The sequence below is a fragment of the Talaromyces atroroseus genome, assembly GCF_001907595.1.
Source record: "Talaromyces atroroseus strain IBT 11181 chromosome Unknown scaffold_10, whole genome shotgun sequence".
Classification (NCBI taxonomy): domain Eukaryota; kingdom Fungi; phylum Ascomycota; class Eurotiomycetes; order Eurotiales; family Trichocomaceae; genus Talaromyces; species Talaromyces atroroseus.
Window position 1 is genome coordinate 440,699 of NW_017971442.1, and position 22,927 is coordinate 463,625.

At 49.1% G+C, this 22,927-nt stretch overlaps 11 protein-coding genes across 11 annotated transcripts; 4 read left to right on the plus strand and 7 right to left on the minus strand.

Annotated features, from left to right (window-relative positions):
• Positions 1-374: 374 nt before the first annotated feature.
• Positions 375-1,487, plus strand: UA08_06950 (hypothetical protein; the record flags this gene model as incomplete). Its single annotated transcript, XM_020262273.1, has 1 exon — positions 375-1,487. The coding sequence occupies one exon, from the start codon at positions 375-377 to the stop codon at positions 1,485-1,487; it is 1,113 nt and encodes a 370-aa protein (XP_020117717.1).
• Positions 1,488-2,016: 529 nt separating this feature from the next.
• Positions 2,017-3,185, minus strand: UA08_06951 (hypothetical protein; the record flags this gene model as incomplete). The annotated part of the gene is made up of 4 exons (XM_020262274.1): positions 2,017-2,356; positions 2,427-3,038; positions 3,101-3,122; positions 3,152-3,185. 4 exons carry the CDS (start codon positions 3,183-3,185, stop codon positions 2,017-2,019), a joined length of 1,008 nt encoding a protein of 335 aa, XP_020117720.1.
• Positions 3,186-3,555: 370 nt separating this feature from the next.
• On the minus strand, positions 3,556-4,771 carry UA08_06952 (hypothetical protein; the record flags this gene model as incomplete). The annotated part of the gene is made up of 6 exons (XM_020262275.1): positions 3,556-3,673; positions 3,739-3,845; positions 3,898-4,248; positions 4,300-4,387; positions 4,444-4,657; positions 4,714-4,771. The coding sequence occupies 6 exons, from the start codon at positions 4,769-4,771 to the stop codon at positions 3,556-3,558; spliced, it is 936 nt and encodes a 311-aa protein (XP_020117719.1).
• A 306-nt stretch (positions 4,772-5,077) lies between these two features.
• On the minus strand, positions 5,078-6,259 carry UA08_06953 (hypothetical protein; the record flags this gene model as incomplete). Its single annotated transcript, XM_020262276.1, has 1 exon — positions 5,078-6,259. The coding sequence occupies one exon, from the start codon at positions 6,257-6,259 to the stop codon at positions 5,078-5,080; it is 1,182 nt and encodes a 393-aa protein (XP_020117714.1).
• A 250-nt stretch (positions 6,260-6,509) lies between these two features.
• Positions 6,510-8,899, minus strand: UA08_06954 (hypothetical protein; the record flags this gene model as incomplete). The annotated part of the gene is made up of 2 exons (XM_020262277.1): positions 6,510-7,504; positions 8,506-8,899. The coding sequence occupies 2 exons, from the start codon at positions 8,897-8,899 to the stop codon at positions 6,510-6,512; spliced, it is 1,389 nt and encodes a 462-aa protein (XP_020117713.1).
• A 1,115-nt stretch (positions 8,900-10,014) lies between these two features.
• On the plus strand, positions 10,015-12,005 carry UA08_06955 (hypothetical protein; the record flags this gene model as incomplete). The annotated part of the gene is made up of 2 exons (XM_020262278.1): positions 10,015-10,905; positions 10,959-12,005. The coding sequence occupies 2 exons, from the start codon at positions 10,015-10,017 to the stop codon at positions 12,003-12,005; spliced, it is 1,938 nt and encodes a 645-aa protein (XP_020117716.1).
• Positions 12,006-13,868: 1,863 nt separating this feature from the next.
• On the minus strand, positions 13,869-17,653 carry UA08_06956 (hypothetical protein; the record flags this gene model as incomplete). The annotated part of the gene is made up of 4 exons (XM_020262279.1): positions 13,869-14,552; positions 14,622-16,780; positions 16,812-17,018; positions 17,074-17,653. The coding sequence occupies 4 exons, from the start codon at positions 17,651-17,653 to the stop codon at positions 13,869-13,871; spliced, it is 3,630 nt and encodes a 1,209-aa protein (XP_020117715.1).
• Positions 17,654-18,239: 586 nt separating this feature from the next.
• UA08_06957 (Cyanate hydratase) lies at positions 18,240-18,766 on the plus strand (the record flags this gene model as incomplete). Its single annotated transcript, XM_020262280.1, has 2 exons — positions 18,240-18,263; positions 18,323-18,766. The coding sequence occupies 2 exons, from the start codon at positions 18,240-18,242 to the stop codon at positions 18,764-18,766; spliced, it is 468 nt and encodes a 155-aa protein (XP_020117722.1).
• Positions 18,767-19,228: 462 nt separating this feature from the next.
• Positions 19,229-19,610, minus strand: UA08_06958 (hypothetical protein; the record flags this gene model as incomplete). The annotated part of the gene is made up of 3 exons (XM_020262281.1): positions 19,229-19,274; positions 19,352-19,419; positions 19,476-19,610. The coding sequence occupies 3 exons, from the start codon at positions 19,608-19,610 to the stop codon at positions 19,229-19,231; spliced, it is 249 nt and encodes an 82-aa protein (XP_020117721.1).
• Positions 19,611-20,622: 1,012 nt separating this feature from the next.
• Positions 20,623-21,255, plus strand: UA08_06959 (hypothetical protein; the record flags this gene model as incomplete). The annotated part of the gene is made up of 1 exon (XM_020262283.1): positions 20,623-21,255. The coding sequence occupies one exon, from the start codon at positions 20,623-20,625 to the stop codon at positions 21,253-21,255; it is 633 nt and encodes a 210-aa protein (XP_020117934.1).
• Positions 21,256-22,105: 850 nt separating this feature from the next.
• Positions 22,106-22,606, minus strand: UA08_06960 (hypothetical protein; the record flags this gene model as incomplete). The annotated part of the gene is made up of 1 exon (XM_020262284.1): positions 22,106-22,606. The coding sequence occupies one exon, from the start codon at positions 22,604-22,606 to the stop codon at positions 22,106-22,108; it is 501 nt and encodes a 166-aa protein (XP_020117935.1).
• Positions 22,607-22,927: the final 321 nt, after the last annotated feature.

Consider the following 22,927-nt stretch of genomic DNA (forward strand, 5'->3'; position numbering starts at 1 on the left):
ATTAAGTTTGATATTAAATACTTAAAAAAAAAAATTCATCTCCGCTTCTATAGAATCCGCAGTGTCCTATTAGATATTAAGACTACCGAGCCATGTTCCCTGTTATTAGGGTTGAGGTGCGGCCGCATCTGTCGCCACCTCTACAAACATAAACGTGTGCGTTGAGTCGGACTTAATTTGTGGTTATAACTAAGGTTGTCTAACTGTGTGAATGATCTCGGAATTGACGGATTTAGTACTGTAAATCCAGTTCTAGGACGATGGATAAGGGAATATATATACCTGGGGGTGGCCAGACATGCCAAATTGAAGCACTATAAAGTATTAAAGCTACATCTTGGTGCAAAGTCTACAACAGGGACAGAAAATCGAACATGGCAACCCACAAAGCTTTAGTACTACATTCCCGCGACAAGCCACTCGTCCTTGAAGATGTCCCTCGTCCGACAGCCAAAGCTGGCCAAGCAGTGGTGCGCATCTTGGCCGCTGATATGGTGCCTTACATGTCCCAAGTCCTGGACGGCTCTCGCCCATACCCTCTATCGCTCCCTATGACTCCCGGCAACACGGCCATCGGCAGAGTGTCTGAAGTTGGGCCCGATGCTGTACAGCTCACACCAGGCCAGTTGGTCTTCTGCGATATCACAATTCGAGCCCGAGACAATCCATCCGTCACTATTCTATATGGGATTCACGGTGGTGGCTATCCCGCGGCCCAGAAGCTCATGGACGGAGAATGGAGGAATGCGACCTATGCGGAATATGCTAGGTTCCCGCTGGAGAACTTGTATCCGCTCAATGAAGAGCTTTTACTGAACAAACTCGGCTATAGCATCCATGATCTGTGTCTTATGCCGGTATGTCTTGTTCCTTTTGGAGGACTATCGGAAGTTGATGTCAAGCCAGGAGAGGTCGTGATCGTGGCTCCAGCGACTGGCCGTTATGGAGGCGCTGCGGTCGCTGTGGCGCTTGCCATGGGTGCTACCGTTGTAGCTGCCGGTCGAAACACTGCAGCCCTAAAGACACTTGAGGACATACACTCTACTACTCGTTTGAGGACAGTGGCGCTCACTAGCGATCCCGCGCGCAACACCGAGCTGCTTCGTGCCGCAGCTGCAAAGCCCGATGGGGCAGATGCATATATTGACTTCTCACCACCAGCTGCTCAGGGTAATTCGCCTCTAGCTTCTGCGGTAGGTGCTCTACGCGCCTTTGGGCGATGTGCCATTATGGGTGGGACACCAGGAAATATTGAAATTCCGTATCTCGAGGTCATGTTCAAGAGCATCCGACTCCAGGGCCGTTTCATGTATGATCGGCACCACATACAGTGTCTTATACAAATGATTGAATCGGGACTGCTTCCATTGGGGGCGAAAGCAGGTATTCATGAGACACAAGAATTCGGCTTAGAGTCTGTCCAGGGAGCCCTTCTGGCAGCTGGGAAACTGGCAGGGTGGGGTGGACATGTCGTTTTAAATCCATAGCATGTGTGCACAATGGCCGTTGTCACTATTAGATAGCAGTGGGTGTGGGAGGAAGACTCATACGTAGGTAAGAGATTGGATACCACAAGCCTCAAAGCTTCGTATCTCGGCAAGGTATTTTGCTATACCTATGTCAGATACTCATAGTAGGACAAGAAATATGAATCGAATATACCTGCTATGTGCCATCTTCCAGACTGTATACGCATCATCTCCTTCAAGATATCTAAATCTTCTCGGCTAGCCACCTCGGGAGGTAAACGCACTATATGCAAAGCAGCCAGAAAGACCAAGTGGGTTCCATGTGGATGATTTGACTTGGTCCAACCGGCATATATTCGCGGCATGAAGCTTCGGCAAGTATCAATCATAATTCGAGTCATGGTGTCTATAGCCATTCTCGATTCTGCTCGTTCCTGGATGTAGCTCGTCCGCGCAGAATGATCATATCGCCACTGATGTAGCAGAAGCAAATTACTGAGGACAAGTCTGTCAGCATCACAACTTCTAATTAGTCATTTTGTCTATATTACCTTCTGTTGAGCGCAAGGGCCTCTGAAATGGAGTCTATCTGTGCGGTTTCCTTTTCAAGGGCGAACTGAATGGCTTTTCGAATCTGGTAATCTAGGAATTTGAACCGAGCCTGACTTGAGTCTGAAAAGACTTCAGTGTCGTGGAGTGAATATAGTACTCGTCCAGTTAATATGGCGGCCTGCACCTGACGATAAAAGTTGCCTGAGAAACAGACGCCCTTTTCCTGTAAGATGTTACTCTCGTCAGGAGCTCCCAAATCTTTAAGGAAGTCTTCCTCATTTGCCACCGTTGTCAAAGGTAGACGCGTTCCTGGGGGATAAGATAAAGAAAACAACCTAGAGTGAAAAAAAAAAAAATCAATATCCGGCCTCAGTCATATAGTCCAATTGCAAGGCACACACATACCTGTCGCTTATCACTATCGCCCACCAGACACGACATATCTCATCCTGCTGACACCATTCTATTGAAAGATCTGGAGGTAGACTTGACGGTGCTCTAGACCGGTGCAGACTCATAGCCATGCTTGCAGAGATACATAAACTAAGCGTATGGCAGGCCGCACCAACCATTCCATGTCCATATTCATAAGTGGCTAGAAGGACGCCGCTCTGGAGCAACTTGGTTGAGGGAGTACAGCCTATATCCATAAACATGTTAAGATAAAATTGTTTTGTGGCGCGATATCGTTCATTGTCCATCATGCCGTGCTCGGGTTGGCTGTCAGGGCGCTGTAAAATTAAGCGCATGCTCATAAGCAGCAAGAGATGGTTGGGATCAGGAGCTTGCACGCCGGCACAGTCCTTTAGGGAATCCCTGTCAATAATTGGGAGCCACTTATGAACAGTGGAAAAGTAAGTGGCTATGAATTCATCATCAGACTGCATTAGAGCGTACGTTGTGCGAATCCCGGATACTAGGTGCGAATACTTCGTAGCTAGAGACCAAATCAGCCGGCTCGCTGCATCGTCGCGCACTGGTCCAATGGGTGTCTCATATTCACATCGAAGTTGCAACCTGGAGCAGTTGTTCAGTTCACGCTCGTTTGGTGGGAATGGACTGCCTTTGGTACCTCGTACAGCGTGAGCATGCCGGCAAAGCCTTGTCACATTTTCGCTTTCCTGCCTTACAGGTCAGACAAACCCTAGGCGAGTTGCTATCCATGGTTCCGCAGAGTACTTCGTCACAGAAATAGCTCCCCTTTCACTCTCCGTGTATATATTCTTAGAAGAGTTCAACTTGATTTTTCTTCGCGCAGGAAGATTAGCAACCTGTATTAGTCAGCGACTCTAGGTGGGGTCCAGCATCGACCAGACCAGCTGGAGATTATGAATCATGCTCATAAAGATATTTGCTATGCTTCTTAGAATATAAACAAGTTTTTCTCGAATATTGCCGGTGCCAGGTTCCCAGAAAATCTACAGATGAGCTAAATAGCATCCGGTGTTAGCGTTAGGATTACTACTGGCCTGTACAAAGAAAACAACAAGAAGGATAGAATTGGAGACTAGTTTGTGAGAATATAAGCAATAATCTATGCCTCAGGAAGCTCCCCCAGTGCCTTCCTCATTGCTTCAGTATTCCATTGCCATATACGTTCGGCAAAAGTGTCATCACTGCACTGCGGATGAGGTAGATTGGGCTGGATTTTCCTGCATATAATATTCCAAAACATTAGCAACTGCGCTAATATTCTTATACATGGATCTATACATACGCTACTGGCTCAAGGTATGATCCATTTTCGTTCTCGGATAAAGTCGGACATGTTCCTGCATACAGTTGGGTCAGAGCTCCATGCTGTACCGGTTTGAAGACGACTCTCTGGGACCAGATTAGCACGTATGTCAAATGTGAATGTATAAAGAGTGCTTACATTCAATATCCACATAACTAACTTCGGGATTTTGAGCTCTCTCGTAAGATTCGATTGCACGGGGCCTGGGTGAGGAGCGAAACTCAGAATTGAGGGATGCATCTTGGCGAGGTGTCTCGTCCATAAGATCACTCCGATTTTACTGATGCCATAACATTCAAAGGGTGTGCAGGACAACCACGCTGTTGGGTTTCCCAGTGGAATACCCGTCTTTGGTGCCCGTTTCGCGCCGTTTGAGGCTGTATTGATAATGCGAACGCTGCCTTTTGGGCTTGTGCGTGCTGTTTGTAATAGCAAAGGCAGAAGTTGCTCTGTGAAGACAAAAGGGCCAAACATATTCACTGCCCATTGCTAGATTTCCGCTATTAATACACTGCCCGTATAAATTCAAAGGAACCTTACAAATTCGTATCCATCGTCGGAAAGTTTGCCTTTCGGGGTTCCCATAACTCCAGCATTGTTGAAGAGGATATGAAGCGAATTTTCCTGTCTGGATAGTATTGATTGTTAGTAATCCACTTCAGAGAAGAAAAGCTGTAGACCGACCTAGAGAACTCTGCGGCAGCACATCTTGCCCCTTCGGCCTTGGAAAGATCAACTTTTAGAAACTTGATGTTTGCCGAAAGAGTCTTCGGGTGCGTCGCATGTATATCATCCAAAGCGCTTTGATACTTGTCCGCCGAGCGAGCTCCTAGATACACTTTGGCTCCTTGGGATGCAAGCACGGCAACGGTCTGCTTGCCAATACCACTGCTGCCTCCTGAAAATCGAATCAGCTCCGGTACTATACATTAAAGCGGACTTCAAGACGCAAACCTGTCACAATAACGACCTTGCCAGATAGCCTTGGTATATCAGCCTCCGAGAAAGTCATGGCGGTTAACACAGAAGGCCGTGGTTCTGCTGCCAGATGTACTAATCAGCATTTTCAGTTCCATTTAATAGGGCCAATTCAGAGCATTTATATATCTGAGTACTGTATGTCCATGACTTCCGCCGCCGCTCGAGAGTTGCTGTGCACAGCAAGTCTTCCGCCGGGGTTCCGCATCTTATGCCGTATTAGGAAGGTGTGCCACCGTGCTAGCCCTAACCTCCGACAGTGGGATTATACCTACGTACTGCCTAGCCCCCTATCTATTGGGAGTTGGTTTCTCGTGATGCACTTTGGCTAGAGGCCCCATTATCTTTGAAGATCAAATGTTTCTATGTACTCTTCGCCGAGCCAATCACACGTTTTATCAACCCCGTTCGTCACTGTCATCATTAAGACCGCCAGATCATCCACGTCGGACGGCTTCGCATTTTGCATGTCCGCATCCCAAGTGCTGAGATTGAGAAATAGTGGAGAGTATCCGCCGAGTGCTGTCTTCCACGAGTATTCAGAACGCGCCTCCCACAGTGCTCGCTGACCGCAGAAGGAGAGCTCTTTGATCTCAAAATGGACTTTGTTCCACCCGTGTTTGAGGTAAGAATAGAGGCCTTGTAATAGGAGACTCACAAGGATCGTTCGTCGGAGACTTTCAGCCTGGATCCAGGCACGCCAAGTGTAATTTCTTGGGTCTGTATCATTTGTTCCTTGTAACATGCTGGACTGGGTCAGACCGACTTTCAATTGTTGCGTCCATTCCCATAGAACACGGTCGGTTCGTTCAGCGTCAGCTCGCTGGCGGATATCTCCATCGAACAGTCTAATAATTTGATAGAAGATCAACGCTTGCACGGATGCCAGTTGATCAAGAACTGAAAGCCTCTGTGGATCGAAAAGTCGGACAAGAGACAATACTTTTTGACTTATTGATCGGAATATGAGATATTCGTTGTCCTTGTTTTTATGGCCATAAAATGCACAGATTCCGAGAACATCCTCAATAGCGGTGGGCGTGTATTCCGAAAACAATTTGCAATGAACAAACGCCGTTGACCCTCGCGTAACGAAAATATTCAGGTACGATTTAAATCTTTTAACTAGATATATGACGCGCTCCTGGTAGATATCCCCGGGAACAACACTCGTAGAAGGCGAATACGCTGGTCTCAGGTCGTCGGGGACCATATAATCGTCTATGTTACTCATGACATCCGCCCAATCCAGGTCGTAGTCGGGAAAGGTAGCTAGCGAAATGTCCAACTCGATAGGAGGCAAACTCCCCTGCGGGTTGACTTCTGGGGCCGTGCTGTCGAAGACGGCATATTGCGGTGAATTCTGAGCTGCTGCAGCTGCAGACGAAGCAGTCGGTGGCGGTGATTGATAATTGCACTCCAACGAGCGCACTTGGCATCGAAAGCAGCGGGGTCGTCTCAGATTGCACCGTCGCTTCGATTTGGCGCAATTAGTACAGGACCTGCGAAAAGGCGCCGGCATGATGTTACGTTTATGTTGCGTGTTATCTCAATTTCACATGTAAGAGAGAAGCAATCTGACCCCGCGGCGGCGCTAAATGTGTTCGGCTGCTCGCCAAGAAAGCCAAACAATTCGCTATGCTTTTATACACTTCATGTAACTATACGAAAGATTTCATGAACTATAAGATAAGTCGACTTGCAAGCACTGTCCGATACGGTGCCGAACTGTAAACTTCTATATACAATGATAATAGCCTATCTATAAGAGCCTACTCAAAAGCTGGCACACATCGAATATTGCTCATCTTAATAAGCACGAGTCTGGACAAACTCCTTAGTTCGGCGTCGATGCTGAACACCCCAAGGCCAATACTTCTGGAATCGGCATACATGCGGCACGAGCTACTAAACGTAGCCGGCGGTGGGAGCATGATCTCTACAGTTTCAACGGCGACTGGGACTTTTGCTTCAAAATTTGAGATAACACCCCCCGCAGAGGCAATAAGTGCCGTTTGTAGCAGCGTTTCGAGGGTGATTGGATGTAAGAGAGAGTTCGAATGCCGACTCTGACCAACTCCGTCATTTCGGGAAAACAGGCGTGTTTCGGAGATTGTTCGACATAATCCTTGAGCTCCGTCATTGTAGATCCTGGCCAACGATTGGAATTGACGTCCCAGCCGCAATCCTTCCTCGGCCAATTTATCATACCATGCCTGCCTAGGCTGGTCTTCCATAGATGCAATTGAGAATTTGTCGAATGTTGGATTAGGAACGGATATTTCAGACAAGCCTGCTATCTGGCCGGTTGCATGGATTGTTGTATTACTGCCAACGAAAGAGCAGATCTTGAATGACCACCATTCTTCAACAGATGATGACCGTGCAGGGCGCAGTTCTGTAACAATCGAGGCATCATCGTTCTCTTCCTGGATAACAAGGATGCGGCAAATATCAACTTGGCGGAGAGTGACCCCCAGGAATGTTGTTTCGCGAGCTCTATGCAACTGGAGCAGTGTTTCGGCAGCCAGGGTTAGGTATCCTGCTGCAGGGAATACAGTCGTACTTCCTAATTTATGGTCATCAAGCCAAGGGAGCTCCTTGACTGTTATCACGTTCGTCCATGACGAGCGTCGTTCACTCTGGTCTGAAACCTTGAACTCAAGCAGGTCACGATTAATACTCTTGACACCGGGTTTTGGTGCGAGCGTATCGTTTCCCATAGCCAATGGAGCCTTGCTGATGGATGCTACGGCACGAGGGGGGGCTATCGGACCGGTGTATTAGTGAGCGCCCCAAGTCCAACAGGATCTTCGATTGGTTATGCCTGGTCCGGATCTTCGTATTATCCAATTCACAAATTTTATGTCGTATCACCTGGGAGGAAGACTTCATTTGTATGCCCATTGGTTGCGTTGCTCGGGCGGGCAGTGGGCGTTCTCGTGGGGGCTGAGATAAAAGATGAAGGCCGATAATGGAGATAAGAAGATCAAGCATGACAGAAAAGTGACATCTTTGTCTTGATCACTGTGGCGCAGCGGCCGTTAGGGTTATAAATCCCTGCAAGAAACGTGACATCTGGTCCGAAGTGTTGCCCGTAGACGCTCCGTAGTGCAGCCCTAAGTCCACCGCGATAGTTTCACTCCCGGCTACTTTATCTAGTGAGATGGGAAAACGTCAAACAGCTTATTATGTATTAGACTACTTCCCGCTGGCTAACAAAGTCCAAAAAAAACCCCCGAATATCATGCGTTTCATGTTTCTCGTTCTAAGTAATAGCATTAAAAATAATGAGCAAGGACTCACACCACAATGGCATTCCCTGATGCCTTTCGTAGCCGTTCATTCATTGCCCGTGCATTAATCCTCCTCTTCGTATATATCTATATACAGCAAGTCCAGTGCCGTTGTGTTCGTCCATTATAAAGGAAAGGAACCGAAAAGCCCAAAAAAAAAAGCAATAAAGCAAAAACTCCATGATTGCGCTAGTTCATCATCGTAAAACGGGCCTCAAAGATGGAATTAACAGAGGTCGTATCGTATGTGGGATGCGTTTGAGAAAAATCGATGACGAATCCCCGCGCGCTTGAGCGGAAGTGGTATCACAGTAACAAAGCGCGAAATGAACATCGAATGGCTAAAAAAAGCAAAGTCAGGCTGCGCGCTAGCAATCAATTGGGAGGAAAAGAGAGCAAAACGTCCGGGCGTGTTACGACACGATCGAGCTTGTCGGAATGGTAGCCGTTATACTACTCTGTTCAAAAATACCAAAAAGTGCGGCCACGTCTTCACTGTGGCCGGTCAAGATCCAGACGAAGCGGCCTATGTTTCGAAACAAGTGTTGTGGAAAGTATAACAGCACGGCCCAGATAAGGAGAGTGAGGGCTACGAAGACAAAGGCATTGGCAACAAACTTTTCGCCGGGAGTCATGACATAAACACCGAATGTCACCTCGTAGCGGTAGTACTCCAGAAAAAGACGGTCGAGACAGCGTTGGAGGATATTGCGGCGGCGCTTGCTAAAGGACATGGAGCAACTGCGCGTGCTGGTTGATATGGAAGAGTTGTATTTGCTGATCAACTCGTCTACTATCGGCTGGGAGTGGGTGGAGCCGTGAGCTGAGGTAGGGGCCGTGTAAAAAGAACGCATTCTGGTGGCCATTTTGGCTGTGAAGTACGACTCAGAAAAGGGGATCTGCCAGCTGCACGAAGGAGACGCGGCGACAAGAGAGCTCACAGAGGGATTAACGACAAGGCATCCAGACAAACTTGGGCGGGGAGATCGGGGCCAAAGAGGCAAGAAAAAGAGAGGTAGAATTGGCCGGTTCGATTCAAGGAGGACCCCTGCGGAGCTAGCTAGCTATCTCGACGCAAACGTGGATGGTTCAAGGGCTATATATTGGTCAAGGAGGGACGATTCGAGACCGAACGTGAGGCTGCAGGAGTAAGAATAAACAGAGCGCCGTGCACAATAACCACGGACAATGGCAGAGTCTTCGTCCCTTCTTGTATAGTATTTCTTCCTCGACGCGCCTGCCGGATCTTTCGGAGCTTGGGCCTTCACGTGAACTCGGATCACCGGGCGAGCCTTTCCAGATATGGCAAGGTGCGTGCCCTAAAGCAGGGCAAAATCGGCCTAGCGCGAACTAGGGCAGCGGGCGCTAACTGCTTGTGGCGTAGATCACTTACACTAACCCCAAGAGGAACTCAAAAAAGAAAAAAAAAAACTTCCTGTTTTTGACGTCGCTGCTGGTGACGAAGTATTGACTCGTCGACGTGAGAAATGAACAGGGACTGCGTATTGCCTGTCGAAAGCTAGAGCCAGGACGCTAGTCGAAGTGAGAAAACTGCGTTCTTCCGGCAGATTGAGCTGCTTTCTTCAATGCTCGATAGTTATTTTCAATGATTACTTACTAATGAAGCTTGCGGATCCTCGGAGGTTCTGCCTTGCGGCCTGAATTGGTACGTCACTGCCGGGTGCCTTAATAGCAGCAGCAGCAACAGCAACAACAACAACCAAAACAACGACAATAATGTCATTTCGCTGCATACAAGTTTCATGATAGCCTACGGCTCTTACAACCCTACCATCCCCCGTCACCCACGCTGCAATGTCAGGCATAGCCTGTCGCGGCTCTGCCGCTGATGTCATCGCTAGTGCGGGGCCTGAGCACAGCACACATCTTCAACCTCATCCACCACGCCAACTCCGATAGATTATCCTCCATCATCACCACCTCCCACCCCACGGCCTAGCCACTCCGTCGCATCTTTGGTATGGCTTCCGAGAGCGATGACCCGCTCATCAGCGCCTTACCCCCGGCTACCGACTATCTGACCTACCTGACCCTGCTCGAGTACCAGCTCACCCCCGCCCGCCTGCCGACACTGCATCGCCTGCTGCAAGATGAGGTCTTGACCACAAACATCGGCTGGGACCTGGTCCAGCTCCTTTTGCCGATGCTGCCGCACTCCCGAGACTGTCTCCAAGACATTGCCCGGCTGGGAAACCCCCGCGAGGTTATATTGAGAGTCTCGGACAGCTTGATGAAGCTAGAGCCTAGCTATGAGAGTGAGGACGAGGATGCAGAAGAACTGGAGGCAGATTTGCCCGATTCCAACAAGCAGGGAAATGAGCTTCCACGCCATGTGACTCAATTCAACTGTTTGATTTCCATGCTCTCCGTCCTTCACCGTCGCATCAAAACAAAATACCCAAGCCGTTTTATTGCAACATCTCTGCAAGCCACCTTGGAAGCTTATAGTTCAATGCCGACAGACGAGACCACCAGTGCCCTTCTGGAATTTCTATGGGAGTTGTCTCCATCAAAACGACCCGCACTGCCGCCCCGCGGAACAAGCGATTCCTCTGTCTTGCGGGTGTCAAAAGCATCTGCACCCGACCCGGAAGCTGCGTATGATGAACCAACTACTGCAGGCGATAAACAAGTACAGCTCAAGTTGATTCAATTTGGCCTGGTTGAAGCTCTGAAGTCGTATTGGCTGAGTCTTTCGACTTCAGACAACTCAGGTTTGTGGCTAGCGCTGAGGCTGTTAGAGAAGCTAGATCAGCAGGAAGGGCGATCAACAGACCAGCGATCCAAAATCCACATGTATACTCAGAATGGACAGCTCAAGGAACGAGACTTGATTATTGGGAAATTTTGCGTGCGTTTCATCTTCGTCGATTCCTTGTTTGGTAACAAAATATCTAACTATAGAAGGCTTTATCACGAGACCTTGGTATCACCGACGAAGACATGCTGCGTATTGTGTCTACACCAGCAGCCTCTCATCCACCGCCTCTAGATTTCGACGAATTGCCAAATACACCAGACGCAATACCGTTAGAACGTCATGGGGCTTTGCTCTTGTTGGCCGCGCGCTCATCTGCCGCTCTCTTGTTTTCTGGGGCTGAAACAGCCCGAGTACCTGTGTACCCGGATCTGGCAGTAATCCTATCAAATTTCGTCGGAATGCCCAGTACCACAAGAGGGGTCGAAGAAGGACAGGCACAAGCTCTTCACGATGCCCTCCTAGCATTGACAGCAATCTCGTCTCACGGTGGAATTGAGCAGCCAACTGACCAGAAGCAGTACAGCGATTTAATCCTTGCATTGACAGCGTGCAGTTCTCGCCAAAGCTACAATGCACTACGAAATATCCCAGCCAACATAGTGCACAACAACCAATCGGAGATTGACCGGCTTGGTCTCATGCAAGAAATCTTTGAAAAGGAGGAATTGCTCTATGCGCGCGAAAGCGCAGTTAGCTGGCTCAAACATGAGATCCTTGCGGCAGCAAAGAAGCTCCATTCCGGCCAAACATATAACGCCAGCGCCATCTTCATTGATCATCATTATATTTCTATCCTCTTCGCGGCCCTCTACAATAAAATCGAGCTGGACTCTCTTGATATGTCTACAGGACTCGTCTTCTCATGGATCCGGTTTTCACGGTCTCTCGCACCCTACCTTCACGCCGCGCTGAACTTATATTATGTGATTATCTGCTCCTCGCAGCTACGTGATAAACTAAAAATAGGAGGCACATCGCATACCTCGTTTCGAAAAGAGTTTCTCGGTCCACTGAAATCAGTCTGCAACGCGTTTGAGGCAGATCTGACACAGAACGGGGGCAATGGGCGCATTGAAGCCGTTGTAGGCGAAGATATGTGCCAAGTCGGGATGGCGAGGTCTGTTGGGCTACTGTATCATATTATCGAGCAGGTTGAAGCGAAGCTAGGCGATAAGACAGTTAGTGAATAAAGCCTTGTGTAGTGTGGAATAAAATTTAGTATTCAACTGTCGCTAGATAACTACGTCTTGAGAAATGACGGCATCGGGAAACCAAGAACATATCAACATTGGTTCAAGAGAGTGATGGTTATGTACATCGGTATATGGAACAATATACATGACTTGTCTGTTGGCATATCAAAGTTGAATTCGATATGAAGGAATAAGAAGGGGGGTGTAAAGACATATGTAAAAAGAAAGAACTATGTCACAGCGAAGATTGTAAGAAGAACTAAATGCGAGCATGCGGTCAACAGGACCAGTCTGTCAGTTGAACGAAGTAGAGGTATGTATGTACACCAGACTGAGGGTCGATGAAGCAAGCTTGATCATATCAAGTCAGGCATACGATGGTAATGTCTCTGGATCGAGGTCGCAAAAGAAAAAGAGAGAGAGAGAAAGATCCGGAAATTCGCGGTCAACTGAATGTGTCGTATTGGCTGCATCTTTTCGTAAACCGGAGATGCCTCTCGTCCGGCCATAAGTAGGAATGTCGAGTTTGAATCACAGTTCAGCATGGAGACATATCGTCTCCTCTCTCTCATCAAGACTTGATTGAAGAAAAATAAAAGAGGGAGCAAAAAAGGATTTGGTTCCGCGGCGTATTTACAAAAAAAAAAGAAAAAAAAGTATCATATTTCTTCTTCCCCTCTCATCATTGGGTATTCAGTGACTGGGCTAGAAGATGCTATTAGTATGCAATCAATACTTCAGCTATGCATCTAGGCACATACCTGAATACCCCTCGAAGTTGTTCGGATTAGAGGATCACGCAGCCGTTACCAGCGACGGAGCTGACCGAGACTGCGGTTCTATGTTAGAAATGAAGCCGACGCCAAAAAAAAAAAAAAAAAAAAAAAAAAAAAAAGACATATTTCTTGATGAAAATCATAAGATCATACCGGTTTCAGCTGGGTTGAATTTGGGAGACATCGTTTCGATGATTTTGTCTGGTCTTCCTTTCATGTCAGCCTGTTCTGCGCTCTATTCTTAAATATAGATTGAAGGCATCTTCTTACCAGACGTTGGAGAGTCTTTGAATCCTTTAAGAAAATTGCTCCGAATTGCTCAAAGAGGCCGAGGGATGTGTGACAAGGTAAGAAAGGGATGAAACGCAGGATGCATGGGGCGCCCTTTTTATGTCAAAGCAATATGGCCGTGTCGACGAGAACGAATCTGATCCAGCTCGGATGAGTAGGAAGACTAACTCTTTGTCTGAACGCCACTATCTTTTAAAAGCTTGCATGAGGGAGAGTGTGTGCATCGTAAAAAATGCGGAGATGAAGTTATACGGCAGACAAAGACAATGCCATAGACTAAGCGACACGCATGCATTGTCTTGGAAGGGTTTCTTCGTAAAACAAGGGGACTGCTTGGGAAAATTGAGTCAGAATACAGAAAATGCTCCTATGATGATGCGTTGTTGTCTCTTCCCAGACCGGCGATTGTTTCTTCTCTTCGTATTGTTCTCTTGCTGCAGCCAATCCGCGCGCGCGGGTTAGGGCTTGGGAGCCACAGGAACAATAAAACATCACCTCGTCTAGCAACTTTGCTTTCATTTTTCTTCCTTTCATATTGGGTCTTTCTTCTGTTTCTTTATGTCGTCTGTCGTCTTCCGGATTGTTTTCTTCTCGAATGATTCTAGACTCTTTGCAGCTCGCGTGGTAGTTATGTCGAACTCGTCTGTGCTTATAAACAGAATAGCGAATACTGTTATTGTTATTGCAATTTACATTGAGAAGAAGCATGTCATCATCAAATCAATCTGGCACTGTAGAGTCCCACAAAAAAAAAACAACAACATTCATTCAATTAAGTCCAAAATGTCATAGCCTACGTGTAGAGTTCCTCGGTCAGGCTATTCAATGCCAACCCCTCTCTAGCAATGTCCTCTTCGATCAGGAACATCAACGGCATCTCGACTAATGTGCCCTTGACCTGACTCAGCTGTTCTTTGACCTGCTGCGCCCCTTCGGGTCCAGGCGCAAAGTTGTCGCGGACAACATGGCCCCATTCGTACTTGCTAGGACGTATAACGCGCCTGCCTTCTGCCTCGGTGCTAGCATGACGGAAGTTGTACTCGAAGAACTCCTTGTACGCATCCCAGTTACGGATGTAATCATCTGGCACGACGTTAAACACTTTACGGAAAACCTCCGTGTTCGTCCGTGCGCGCGAATTCCACAGACTCTGGAAAGTATCGGAAAGAGGGTCTGCGACGACCTGGCTTTCTGGTCCAGTCAAATCGGATTCATTGGGGACCCCAACTGGTTCACAGTTGGCATTGGGCTGCGTATAATCTTGTGCCTTGAGCAGGCCAAGATGTTTGCGGGTCAGCTCGCGTCGAAGCGATGCGGCGAAGCGACTGGCTTGCCATGGTTGACCATTCATGCTCGATTCAAGTGGCGTGGGATCCTCGATCACGAGGGCAATTTCGGAATCGTGAGTGCCAAGTTGCGACCGATCGTTGAGATTAGCAGAACCGCAAATGACAATACGGTCGTCGGCAATTAAGACCTTTTGTTTTTTTCCATGAAATCACGGTTAGTGGAATCTGAACGTCATATACCTGAGAATCATACATACCTTGCTGTGCACATAGAGCTCTTCCGTGACGAAAGCGTCGATTTCAGGGAGATCACTCTCCCACGGGACATTGCGGATATCTTGACCCCCGAGCATGTAGCATTCACTGACCGAGTCCCAGCGACCAGAGGTTGCCGAAGGGTGGGCGCTTGCTGCCTGCTGATATTGGTTGTATGGCTGAGTGGTATCGTATCCTCCGGGAGGCGCACCGGGCTCATAGCCACCGTATCCCACCTGGGCAGCATCGTGGTGTTTACGGGCATCCTCGTAGTTCACACCGCTAGTCTTCTCGGCCTGCAGCATGGTACTATTGGTATTGATTCGGTCGTAGTTGCGGAGATTGTAAAACCGGATGTACTCCATTGGGTTATATCCTTCTCTGGCAATGATCTCCATAATACTGTTGCCACCTCGGTTGATGGATTTGTACTGATAGTCCATGATAGCCCGAGTTCCAAGTGTCGATTCGTCTCGCAAGTCACCTGCAAATGCAGGAACAGATGGGATGACCACAATGACCTTGAATTTCTGACCAGCCCTGGCCGCTTGGAGGATGCGCTCCACAAGAGCTGCTCCGATCCTGTTTTGAACAGGATTCTGTTTATCACCTGTGGCCGTAATAAAAAATTGATTCTCGATATACACGAAATGACGACTGTTACGGATGGCAGCAATGTACGCATCTTGAACGGAATGCTCGGTCGGTATACCTCCGCTCCATTGCGAGACACTTCGCACGACCTGGCACCATTCATTGCCGTAATTCCGACCAAGGTTAGTTAGGTAACGGTCTTGGTACTGATGCACTTGTCCGGCTAGCTGCCCACGAAGCGAATGACCAAAACCTCGAACATCCCCCAGAATATTCTGAGTGCCTCCAAGTCCTCGAGAGCCATCCTCTTCGGACAAGCCCCGCGTCTGAGACTGCTGCGGCACTTGTCCTGGTGGAGGTGGGAAGTATGGAGCCTGTGCCTGCGCTGCTGGAGTCGACGCATGCGAGCTGTGTTGACCTGAGTCATACCCTGACTGGGAAGCAGAATATGGCGTGTTCTGATACTGGCTTGGGTTATTGCTTCCTGCCTGGGATGGAGGCGGCCCTGGGGGTGGCGGGGGAACATATTGACCTGTATTGGACTGGTTAACCTCACCACTTGGGTTATTGTACCCACCGTAGGAGGATTGTTGGTTTTGGTACTGCTGCTGCTGCTGTCCTTGCCATTGGGATGATGGCTGTGGTGGTGCTGGTTGTTGACCATATGCAGCCGGCGGGGTATGGTACGCTTGAGCAGCAGGCTGCTGCTGTTGTGCATCACCTGCTGGGGGTGGAGAATGGTATGATTGGCCCTGCCATTGGGGTTGTTGTTGTTGCTGATGCTGCTGCTGAGTCTGGCTCGCGGGGGGCGTTTGATAGTATGGCTGTCCAGAAGGCGGCTGTGGTGACTGCGCGGGCGGCGGTTGTTGCCAGTGCGGTTCTTGACTCAGTTGGCCTTGGTTGGGCGGTCCCTGTTGCGGTTGTGCCTGTTGAGGAGGTTGTGGTACTTGCGAGGGAGGAGCGTTGATATTTCCCTGAGGTTGACTGCCTTGGCCCCCTTGTTTTCGGTACAAGTCGAGCCTCTCATATCTTGGCTGATGGCGGTCACGGTATTTACTATCATAAATGTAGTTCCACCTGTCAACGAAATGTTTTCGTAGATCTTCCACTACAGGACCACGTAAACTGATAGAAATGTCGGACCATCCCATGCGACTAGTGACTTTCCTGTCCACCTGGTTCTGCTCCCATTGGGACACGTTTTGGAAATCGAGTACTCGGGCGTCATTATAGTCCTGACCAGGGAATACAATCTGCGAAAGGTCTCCAGGATGGACGTCAGCAATAGAATGCTGGTTGGTGTCCCATCGTCCGAAGCACAGATCAAGGCCGCCCATAAATGCAATTCTGCCGTCGATCAGGCAGAGCTTTTCATGATGAGCCCAGTACAAGACGGTGTCCCCCTTGGTACCGTACAAGGTTTTAACTGCGTCACCGGGCAGCTTGCTGATCCCTGCAGCATCCAGCGACATGTTCTGGAAGGAGGCGGCCAGCGAGTTCTTGATTTCGGCGCCGTCTGGGATATGGTCCGGATGACGGAAAACGGCAATGTTTGGATGAAGCGCTTCTAGAGCGTGTTTTGTGTGCGCGGAGTTTACTAGAGAAGGAGATCTTCGTGTCAGGACAAGCACGAACGTCAATAACTGCAACGCTAGACTCACATGTCAGAGCCTTCTCGACTTCTTTATAGACAATGATGTTGACATGGACGCCGCGCTGAGCCGCTGCCTGAAGCATGCGGTCCAGACGATACTGCTCGTTCTTAGCTGGAGGGCGTCGCAAATATAACTCTGGCGAGAGCCACCCTGTTGTGGATATTAGCGACATCAAACGAATGAAAAGTAAATTGGGTGAACTTACAGTCCAAAATCCAGATAGATTCCCTCGCGTTCTCGAGTGCCCTTGATACGGCCCAGAAATAGCTGAAGCCATCGACATGCCATTTGACTTCGTTGTTTCCCCGAGGGGGCGCGAAGCTATTGAAGCGATTGTTGGTAGGGTTATTAGTGGCCCCGTAGCCTGCATAGGCGTCGGCATCGATGGTGGTTCCGATTCTCTGGGCCAGCTGCGAGCCGACATCCGACACGGTCTCTTCAAAGCGATCGAGGAAGCTGGACAGTCCTTGTTTCTGCGGTCTGTTTTGGTTTTGGTTCTGGTTCTGGTTTTGGTTTTGGCTGTTCTGGTACTGGGGATTGTTCGAATAGGACGACTGGTAAGGTTGCTGGTAACTCTGCGGCTGTCCCGCACCTGTACCAGACGAGTAATAGCCCTGCTGGCCGGCGGTCGAATGACTGGAGTATTGATCCTTCAATTTCTTGAGGCCATCAGTCAGAAAGCCTCGCGCTGAGTCTCCCAGGCCGCGTTCTCCGGCTTCGCTGCTGCCTTGTTCTCGGCCACCATAGTAGCGGCCATAGGCCAGGGCGTCTTGTTCTCCGGACATTGTTTCTTCCTTGGGCACTCACTCGAAGACAGTTTGGAAGGGTTTCTCTGCGGGAATAGAGTCAGGCCATGTCAACAGTCATATTATGATCTGTCCGGATGTTTTAGCTGAGCCCAACCCCGCGTGTGCCGCCATCCGCCGGCCTCTCTCAGCCTGCCCCGCCGCGTGCCTCTCGACTTCCGAGAGTTCTCCATTGGCTCGTCGCTTGGGCTGGGCTGTGCTGTGCATTGGCAGAGTGCCCTGTGCAGCGTGCAATAAACAGAGCGTACGTGGCTGGTGGAGACTGGCGAGACAGGACTCCAGGAGTGTGGCGCAGCAACCAGAGTTGAGTTGGTGGTCGACTGTAAATAATACCCGGTAGTACGGGAAAGCAACGGCAGCGTATGTACTTTTTGGAGAAAGGCAGCGGTGCGGAGAGCCTGAGGCATACCCCGCACGCAAAACCTCTCCCCTCCTCATTGACTTCACTATGCATTCATTATATAACCATGAGTCATGGCGAACCTCTTCTTATAAGCTCACTTGCTGCACAAAATACTTGCCGTCGTCGTATATCTAACTAATGAAGAAGGCAACACAGAACAACATGTCGAATCTCGCCACACTAGACGTAAGTGCACTGCCTCGTTATTATTGCCGCTATTCCACAACTGAGAACGAGCATGACAGGCCTCGCAACACCCCTATCTGCCGGCATCGTCGCAGACCCTCTTTGCTGCCAAGGCGCAGAAGAAGCTCAGCTTCGAGGACATCTCCAAGCAGATCGGGCGCAACGAGGTAGCCACGGCAGCCATCTTCTATGGCCAGGCCAAAGCCTCGCCGGAGGACATCGCAAGCCTGTCCAAGGCGCTCGACATTCCGCATGATCTGCTCGAGCAGCAGCTCAGTGGCTTTCCGGATCGTGGACGGTCGGTAGAGATGCCGCCGCGCGAACCGCTCATTTACCGGCTGTATGAGATTGTGCAGAACTATGGGTATGCGTACAAGGCCGTGCTCAATGAGAAATTCGGCGATGGCATTATGAGCGCCATTTCGTTCTCAACTAAGGTTGAGAAGGAGACTGATGCGGATGGCAATAATTGGGCTGTCATTACCTTGCGAGGAAAATGGTGAGTGTATCGTCTTAGGTCATGTTAAAGGATTTTAGGCTCACGTCCGCCGCTTCAGGTTACCTTTCTCTCGGTTCTAGGCCGTACCAAATTGGGTTGGGTCAATGCTAGCATGATATAGTCAACTAGCGTCTGGCGTAGGGCTAGGTATTGATACGACTCGAGTGGATAATAGGTTTATATCGTTACAATGTACCGACCAGCTCAAAACAATTTATCTACAGCAAATCCAAAAGTCAAATGGTTAACAATTCATCAATATTGCGTATAGCTACTCAGTATGGTATCGAAAAGAAAAGCACGTTTGATAATACGCAACAGACAGATGAGAGAGCGGGAGCGAGAGATGAATAAATTCGTGACGAGCTTAATATAGTATTGGACCTGCAATCATGTACCCATCCCGTCCGTTCATCATCATCATCATCGTACCCCTTCGCCTCCAGCAGACTCGTGCGGCAACCGTTTAGCAACACTCCTCGCAGCACTCAAACGCAAGGAGACCGGCGCAGCTTTACAAAGTAGTCAGCCATATATCCGCCGACTCAGCAAGAACAAGGAAAGGTTGATGTGATAGGACAAAACTCACCATCCGCAGCAGACATCGCAGCAACCTTCACCACCACGGAGCTTCATCTGTTGTTCCTCTTGAGAGGCCTGTTCTGCATTAGCACTCGCAGTCTCGACAAACACAGGACGCATTGACAACATACGGATGTGGACTCCTGGTTACCGGCGTAGTTGGCGGGCTGTTCCATGGCCATGGTGGTGGGATTCCATTGCTGGGAGCGAGGCTCTTCCTGCTCTTGGGAGGTCTTGAAGAGACCGAAGAAGCCGTTCTGGAACATTTTGTTGGTTGTTGATGACTTTTTGTCTTTGGATTGTGGATTAGAGTAGGAGGACGGAGGACGGAGGATATAATAGTTGATTGAAGAGAACCAGTGGTGATATGTCGACGTCAGAAAAGAAAGGGGGGGGGAACAAGCAGGATTTAAAAGGAGAAACGAGAGCAAGCAAGACTGACTTGACTTATCAGCGCGGGTCATACGGAAGTGGCTTGACAGCCTTGAAAGGCAAGTTGTAACCCAACAAAAATAGTGCATGGCTCCTGATTGGCCCGGCAGGTGCGTATGGTACCGTACGGTACGGGGGAAAACGGGGGCCTTGCCAATGCGCGACAAGCATCAGCCACAGGCACAACGTCAGGCCATCCACCTTTTTCTCGTTTTGTATTCTGCTAAGCATTCGGAGCCCGAACTCTCGTTGTTGATTTGTTTTTAGCGGCAGCAAAAGGGGTCAATTGACGTCAGAGAGCGTGTGTTTCAAAACAGCCGAATACGTATCAATACGCGTAATTTCCTAATAATAGCTGCATATGCTACATCATATTCATAACAATCAACGTTGATCGCTACTGCATGTGCATTAAATGCATTAAACCGCTGTGTATCTACACATACGCGACAGCTGACGGGCCAGTGAGGCCTGCTACGGCCACGTCACTCGGCCGCCATTGGCTGTGCTGCTCAAGCAGTGGCTGAGCTGGGGCGCGCGCTAATGCCACTAGGTCTTACCTATCTTCATTTCACAGAATGCCGAATATGGCGCAGCATGCCCATAGCCTATCTGCTATCCGACTATCCGACCTTCCGTACGGAGTGCTTACCGTACTGTATCAGGGAGGAGGCCGCGCTCTATTAATAGCCCGGTCACGTGGTCTTGGCTTCGGCCAAGCTTTCCCCGGTGGAGAATGGGAAATGGGAAAAAGTCGCTTACATAACGCCGCAGTCCAGTCTGAAAAGCTCCAGCGAATGAATTGTTCTGCTATTGGACTTACGACTTCAAGCAAATCACCCAACAATGTCTGCGCCAGACAGCCCTGACACCTCCCTGCAGAGCACCCGCGAAAGCGACTACTTCAAATTCAAGCGCATTGCTGCCTGGACCTTTGTCGTCGCGTCCCCCGTCCTCATCGCCCTGCCGCCCCGCAAGCTGGACCTCAACACCGTCGCTCTGTCAGCCGCCTTCGCCGTGTCGGCCAATCACCTCTACCGCGACAGCAACCCCTATGGCCGCGGCATCATCGACGATGTCGGCGTGAAATACCTCGGCAAGTCGGCTGAGCCACCGCGCTCGCAGGGCATTGCCAATCTGTTCAATGCCCTGCCCACGGAGAAAGCACAGGAAGTGCAAGCCAGGCTGCGAGCGTCGAAGGAAGCCGCTATTCACAACGAAGACGAGCTGGAAAAATACAAAATCAACAGACGCTTCGAGGATCGATCGCTGCCGGAGAAGATCTGGATGGGCTCCGAGCCAGAAGGTTGGAAGGAGAAGCGACTGCGCGAAGAGCAAAAGGCCTTGGATGAAGGGAAAGGCTATGGAGATTTGATTATGGATCATATCTGGGAAGTGTGGAATTGGGGGAAGCCGGCTGATCAGAAGAAGAGAGAGGAGATTGCGCAGAGAGATAAGGACAATGAAGAAAGTTCATGATGGATGTTCGTTCTGTTGATGTATTATATTTTTCTGCTCTTGATTACTCAATCTTGTATAATAGAAACACTTAATGAATATTACGAATTTGCATTACCCGATCCTCTTTCACGATGCAATCCTAATGTTATTACAGGAATAAATACAATTTACTTGCTATTACTTGAGAAGGGAAGTCTTATAACAGGAAGGAAGGCCAGTTTCGGGGCTGGCACGGATCCAGAATCAATTCTATTTATGCAAAGATAGCCAAAACACCATACATGCAAGCCAATATGCCTTGTCATATGGCAGGGTATCATCATCACATAACATTCAACACCAACTCCATGCACGATATGCATGCAATTCGTTCACACAAAAGTAATATTGTTGAGTAATGCCCGCCTACCCGCCTCCCTCAACAAATACATAACACATTATATAAGTATAAAACCGATGACTTGCATCGGTAAACCAGGATTCAGATATTGGGACCATTTATACGGTCCTTATCCATGAAAAAGATACGCCGGGCCTCAGGTCCACGGCAACCTCCCGAAAAAAGTATCAAGCCTTTAGGGCAAGATCGTCCCTTTGAATCCATCCCAAAGTATCTGAGCACCGCTGGGAGCGTCCCCCCAGAGTGTATCATAAAAAATATTCTCTTAATATGGCAAATCGGACAGGCCAGATGCCGGCAGATTGTGTAAGATCTTGGTATATAATTGTATGGCAAGCAGCCAATAGAGAAATAGAAGTGGATGGCACGATCACGAGCATGCTCTCATCCATCATTTATCAAGAACTGGAATGGAATCACGAGCCCATGTCCAGTTCACTTTCAAGTTCCCTTTCATGATGACTGTGATCACGAGCACAGGTTCATCACTTCCACGAGTTCTGCAAGCAGGCAGACGGTGAGGGATGGGGCTTCGCCCATGACTACATCCCCATTGCCGTCAATTGGAGTCTGGATGCCATCGACGTTGACGTACGTGACTTGTTGGCTCCAGTCCATGAGCGCTGGGGCCTCCCGCATGACGATGTCTTGTTGTTTGGGGGTCCATTTTGGCTTTCCCCGAAAATTTTGTCTGTTTAGGCCGGTCATCGTAGGCAGGCCGTGCTTTGATATCTGGCCATTTTGGCCGATTCTGTTGCGGTTGCGGTTGCGGTTGCGGTTTCGACGACCCTTGCCAGGGTGTGCTTGTGCTTGTCCTTGCCCGGCCGGCGATGGAGCTGCAGTTTCCATGCCGCCCATGACGATGTTTCTATCAATGTCTTGAAGGGGTTGCCTGTTGTTTCTAAGGCGACGTGCCCTGTAAGGATTGTAGCTGCGTTGACTGTTGAATTGCTTCTGGAATCGTGCCATGTTTGGGATCAATTGATTCTATTTTAACGAGGTTCTGCAAATTGTTTGGATTTCGACTTCGAATTGACTAGAATCGGACGGTGACGAATTGACTAGAACTTTGACAAAGATTGGATCTATTATCCGGGGGCCCTTCCGGAGAACAGACGATTGCACAGATTTGAATGGGATGCAAGTCCCGCCGATTGATTTTGAAGTTGGGTTTAGAGATGCAGATTTTGCTCCTGTGGTCTACCCGGAAATTGAGTTGGATAGGTGACCAGAATTCGAATGAATTGAATGACTTTTCAACAGTCCAAGTCAAGATTGGTTATGTGACTT